This window comes from Nannospalax galili, unplaced genomic scaffold (assembly GCF_000622305.1).
Source record: "Nannospalax galili isolate Female #2095 unplaced genomic scaffold, S.galili_v1.0 scaffold208, whole genome shotgun sequence".
NCBI classification, from domain to species: domain Eukaryota; kingdom Metazoa; phylum Chordata; class Mammalia; order Rodentia; family Spalacidae; genus Nannospalax; species Nannospalax galili.
The window spans coordinates 58,533-64,803 of record NW_008357998.1 but is presented as its reverse complement, the minus strand read 5'-3'; the positions used below and the strand labels follow the sequence as shown (position 1 = coordinate 64,803).

The window sequence follows — 6,271 nt, the reverse complement described above, 5'->3', positions numbered from 1 at the left end:
TTTATGTCTTATAGGGTTTATACTGAGTACAATATTGTATAACTGTAATAATTCAACTGTAAACCTAAAAATTTATAGCCAATTTTGAAAAAGATACATATTAGCTCAGAAAATTGTTATTGAATATGCCAATACTGTTGTAATGAAATGCTTCTTCTAAGTATGTGGTTATTAAATAAATAATTAACTGGAAATAATAATAATGATAACATGATACTTGTCAAAAAAAATCATAGCAACAAGAAAAGTTAACTAGTCTCATTTACCCTGTCTAGCCAGAATCTGCCTGCTCAGTCACCATCTTCCTGCTCAGGACTCAGTGCGGACAAACTGCTGGAGAGCTCCCAAGTAGCCAGGCAAGTATACCTCTCACCACCTGTCAAAGAAGCTTCTGATTACAACTGATAGAGACTATTACAAAGTTTCACAACTGGTCAAATGCAGAGAATAATGTCTGTGAGGTGCCCAGCCCTAAGTGACACATCTACAATGCAACCTCTACATCTAAGGCTCAGGAAACATCACAGAACAGGGGGTGGAAAGAATATTAATACATCTCTCAGCTCTCACCAGAGAAGCTTCCTTATGCAGCAGACGATGATTAAACCAGAGAGTCACAACTAGCCAAAGTACAGAGAACAGAGATTGCAGAGTGTCTATCCCTGAATACGACACCTATAGAAAACCTGTGCCACCCACGGCTCAGGGATCATTGCAGAAGAGGGGGCAGATATCCCAAGGAAACAGTTTTCTAGACAGCTGGGAAGTTACTCGTATGAACTCACACCCATGGTGACAGCATGCACAAAGACCCAGGTAATCTCAGACCAGACAAAATCCCAGCATAGATGTGGGCAAGTGGGGAAGAAGCTTGAACCTTCGCTAGGAGATACTGGAAGTGACAGCTGCTGGGAGAGGGAAAGTCAGTTTCCTTTAAGGGTGTGACACTAGGCTAGCCTGGCTCCAGTGGATGGGCTGTCCCCGGAGAGCATTTGGGGGCACAAATTTCACTTCATAGGCCTTAATATATTATGAGAGAGTTCGTTAAATCGATTGGGAGGCATTAAGAGGGGTGCAGGTAGGGGGAGGGGTCTAAATGTGATTTCCCAGGGATTGAAATTCACAAAAATTCAATGCAATTTAAAAAAAGTAATTAAAACAGGTATACAAAGATGTAATATCATTTGTATTCTATGAGGATGCTATTTCATAAGCATTTTGTTCCATAAAATTGCATTCCGATGGAATGTGTACTGAGATCAAATCTGATCTGATTTATAAACACCATGTTTTCACTAACTTTGACCCAGGGACACATGTGCATTTTCTTGTTTCTTTGCATACTTATAGATAATTAATGTTTGATGATGACAATCAGTATAAAAAGATATGGGGTGGGGAGCTGGAAAGATGGCTCAGTGGTTAAGAGCTCTTGCAAAAGACCCAGGTTTGGTTTCCAGAACCCACACTGTGGTTCACAACTGCCTGCTACTCTAGTTCCAGAGGATTTAACACCCACTTCTGGATCTCCGCAGGCTCTGCATGTACATGGTGCGCACACACACACACACACACACACACACACACACACACAGGGAAATACTCATATGTACAAAATAAAAAATAAATCTTACAAAAGAAAATAAGTTTAAAAAATAAATAGGAATCATGGGCTCCTTGCTGCCAACACTGATCTTTTAAGAATATTTATTTTTTTAATTTTATGTGTATGAGTGTATTGCCTGGATGTATGTAAGTGCACCCATGTTGTTCAAAGCCCTCAGAGGCCAGAAGAGGGCCTCAGATCCCCTGGAACTGGAGTTAGGAACAGTTATTAACCACCATGTGGGTGCTGGGAATTGAACCTGGGTCCTCTGGAAGAACAGCAAGCGTTCTTAACCACTGAGCCATCTCTTCAGCCCCATCAACACCGATTACTCCTTATGTTCCTGAGATTCCTCAACCAACTCTTCTGACCTGACCAGTTCCACCCCAGTGGGCAACTGGTTCTTGAGGCAACCTGCACTTTTGTCTTGAGGTAGTTCCCTCTAGCTACTTAATGTATGGTGGTAAATTTTCCAGAGATTTCCTATCTTCCTCTTTTTCCTCTGCTTGTCTGTCTTTGAACTCCTTATATAGCAGATGATGACCTTGAACCCTCAGCCTCTTGCCTCTATTTCTTGACTGCTGGGATTATAGGCAGCACCACTATACTGGTTTATTCAGTGCTGGAGATTAAACCCAGAGTATTGTACATGCTATCTGGGCATTCTATTGAGGGCATCCTTAACCCTCTTATGGTCTATAACAGCTACTGTTGCTCAGCAACAGGTGGTAGAGGGTGTAGTATAGTTACTTAATCAGAAGAGACTAATTTCACACAATCCACCAGACTTCGGGATTTTCATAGAGCCAGGAGAAGGTTCTCTGCAGTATAAGAGTGTAGTAACGGAGCTGGAGAGATGGCTCCGTGGTTAAAAGCATTGGCTGCTCTTCAGAGGACCCAAGTTCAGTTCTAGCACCACATGTCAGCTACCAATAGTCCGTAACTCTGGTTCCCGGGGATCTGACATCCTCTTCTGACCTCAGCAGGCATTGCACATGTGTGGTACACTTATGTGAATGTAGGCAAAACACTCACATCCATAAAATAAAAATAAACGAAGAGTGTAGTAATGTGGGTTTTAGAGCTAACTAAATTTGGGTTTGAATAGTTGTGTGACATTGGTCAACTTTTCAGTTTATTTTTATTATTAAAGGGACTGGGTGATAAGCTCTATGTAATAGAAAGGTACTAGACATTAAACGAGGATGTATGTATGTGGATAGCACATTTCATACTGCACAGGATGTTTAACACATGGGAAGCTGATCTTTGCTTTATTCCTTCATCTCTCTTTCTCTTCTCAAAAACTATTCAGAGGTATATTAGCTAGCTTTTTATCACTCTGCCCCAAATACCTAACAGAAGCAGAGGAAGGAGCTAGGGATGTGGCCTGTAGTAGAGCACTTGCCTAGGGTGCTCAGGGACTTGGGTTTAGTCTCTGGCCCTATAAAAAGTTCAGATGAACAACCTCACGGAGGAAGGATTTCTTCTGTATCGCAGCTACAGAGGCGTCAGGCCAGCATGGCAGAGAGGGCATGGTGCAGTAGAGCAGTTCACATCATGGCAGCCAGGAAGGAGAGAAAACAGGAATATAGGAAGGAGATAGGGAAAATATGGCCCCCGGAACATTCACTCTGTGGGCTCCCTCTCTAACCAGACCCAATTTTCTACTTATCCCAACCTCCCAATACTATGAATCCATCAAGGGATTAGTCCACTGTTAACAGCAGAACTTGTATGATTTAACTGTCTCCCCAAAGTTCCTCAAAGACTCATCTAGAAGTGGCTTCACTAACCTCCTAGGTCACTTCAGTCAAGTTGACAATCAAGATAAAGTATCACAAAGAGAAAGAAAACAGGAGCCCGGAGAAAGACTTCGAAAAAATTAGACTTACTTCTGAATAAAATCTACCTTAGTATTTTGGCTCTTACCTTTGGTTATCTAATCTCTGATGTATATTTTTATCCTACCCCCTCTCTTCACCCCACATCTCCATCTTTCACTTGCTCAATAATCCCAGATAATCATATTTGGATGTTTTAGTTTGCACACCAACCTCAGCTTCCTGAATACCAAGAGTTCTTTGGTTCAACTCTACTTCTCTGATGTTGGACCAGTGCTAACATGTTGGCTGAATGCTTGCATGAATGAATAGATCCTGAGCTAAGAGGTTCTGAATCCCGTGTAAGATTTATGGGAATCCGATCACTTCTCAGCCTAAGTCTAAGAGAAGACCACAACAGAGGAAAGGGGTGTGTAAACCCAAAGCCACTGAGGCCGCTGTTATTATTTTAAATATTTTTGAGAATTTACTCATTCCATTTTATAGCTGAAGATGCTTGGCAAGGTTAAGCAGTTTGTTGATATTGCTGATGCCCTGTGGGACAGGACTCAGCTCTGCTGACAAAGACCAATTCTTAATTAAGGTTACAAAATAAAAAATGGAGAGGCAGTACAGGTTTGTACAAATTGGCACATGGGCTCTGCTTTTGTGGTTGGAGACAGTGGCTGGAGGGAAACAGCAAACACCTTTGCCTTCTGTTTTCTTGAAAGAATCTGTTCTGCCACAAAGCTGAGGAAAGTTTTGTCAGGGTATTCTGCAAGGCTGATTCTCTAACTGCATTTGAAGTCTAAGAAAGAGACTGGTATTTAGGGAGGGTGTGCATAAGAAACGCACATACTCAAGGAGCCATTAAAGTTTTTAGTGCTGTCACCCATCCCTCCTTACAGTAGTTTTAGACAGAAAGAGAGAGAAAGAGAGAGAGAGAGAGACAGAGAGAGAGAGACAGGGACAGAAACAGAGAGACAGAGAGAGGCAATAGATGGATGGATGGTAGATGACATATAGGTGCCTCGTTCATGGGGGTTCATTGGTAAACAGGTATTGAATGAATGAAAAATATTTTCCAAGATTACATAGTCTTTTGCATATGCTAATTATTAGACAAGTGAGATGATAGATGCTACATTATTTTGCCAACAGGTACCTGGCTAAGGGATTTTTCACCTATTGACTTTGAAAACAGCTGATTTAAAGGCTTGAGTGGGATCCAAATCCTTAGGGTCATTAGATTCCTAGCTATTCCTTTAATGGTATCTTCTTTCAATGACAATGGATTAATCATTCTTATTATCAATGTGGCTGTTTTTAACTCCAATATGGTACTACAGTGACCAAAGATCAATGGTTTTATACTATGTTGTAGAATGGCATATAGCACTGTTTTATTGTGAGGACTGATGGAAAGAAAAGTAAAGTCTGAAGTGAGATTTCTTGCTCTGAATAATCAAATTTCTCTAGCATGCTAATTCATCTAGTCATGGTGTTTGGGATCCCGTTGGCTCACTAATGACTCTCAGACCAGTATTTCAGGGGCTCAGAAATCTTTCCTCTTACCATATACTTACCTTTGTGACACACTCCAAAATCCCAGGACGTTCAGCAATGCTAACGAAGCCAGCAAGAAGAAGAAGCTCTCTAAATGGCCTTTGTTTAATGCGTTTGGAAACCAAATGCCTGTTTGGAGCAAATGTAATTGTTATTCAGCTGTAGCAGTTGTAAGTTTCTGTGAATATTTCACCATTCCACAATTCATAGGGCTTCATTCGCTCCAATAATACTGCTGAAGCAAGAAAGCTCATCTAAAGCATCATTGTCAAAATTCATTAATTTCTGGAATTAATAGTAAAACAATAAGAAAAGCAAACCAAATATATCAGGCTAAAAAGAAAAATAATGTTCCCTGGGTTGTGTGGGTAAACCTGATCACGGTATTAATTTGCAGGGACCATGTCTGTCTTACCTAGCCTTTTATTTCTAGTATTTAGTACAGTGTCTGACACCTGGTGGTGGTTTGATAACTGTGTATTGAATGAAGGAATAATTTTTTCCCATGATTATATTATCTTTTGCATATGCTAATTGTTTTAAAATTATTTATCTATCTTTATTCTATGTATACAAATGTGTATGTATGTAAGTGTACCATGTGCATACAATGCCTGCAGAGGCCAGAAGAGGGCATCGAATCCCTTGGACTGGAGTTACAGATGGTTGTTAGCTGCCATGTTGGAGCTGGGAACCAAACCCAGGTCCTGTGCAAGAGCAGCCAGTGCTTTTAACCACGGGGCCATCTCTCCAGCCCCTCGCATACACTAATTGCAAGACAAGTGAGGTAGAACATGCAAATGAAGGTTCCATGAGCTTCAGTGTCCTAGATAGAACCTGGGTTTGCTTATGATCATGCCATTGCCCATTGGTCAGATAACACCAATCTCTGATTGACACAGAGATTTCTTTGGGCTTGATTCCTCCAGTTAGAAAAACACCAAATAAAAGATCTTCACTTTCTTATAGTCTCAAACTGAGTATTTATAATATTACTCAGGATTCAAGGAATTGCTTTAATTTGCTATTAAGGTTTGACTTTTGCTTTGGGTCTTAGATGCGATTCTTTTTCTCTTTTTTATACCTGAATTGGTGAATCTTTCTTTAATGCAGTGTGTTTCTCTCTCTCTCTCTCTCTCTCTCTCTCTCTCTCTCTCTGTCTCTCGCTCTCTTTTTTTCTTCTTCTTGTGTGTCAGTTTTGGGGGTGTTCCTGCATACATGGTATGTGTAACTGAAAGAGAGAAGAAAACCTTGAGTGCTGTCATCGCGGCGCTTC

The 6,271-nt window shown here is 40.8% G+C and overlaps 1 protein-coding gene across 1 annotated transcript in view; it reads right to left on the bottom strand.

Moving 5' to 3' along the window:
- Positions 1–6,271, bottom strand: part of Slc15a5 (solute carrier family 15 member 5) — a gene marked incomplete at its 5' end in the record, with an annotated part of 69,204 nt that overhangs the window by 8,292 nt on the left and 54,641 nt on the right. The window contains 1 exon segment of the mRNA XM_008856044.1: positions 5,016–5,124. Within this exon segment, the coding sequence (XP_008854266.1) occupies positions 5,016–5,124 (109 nt within the window).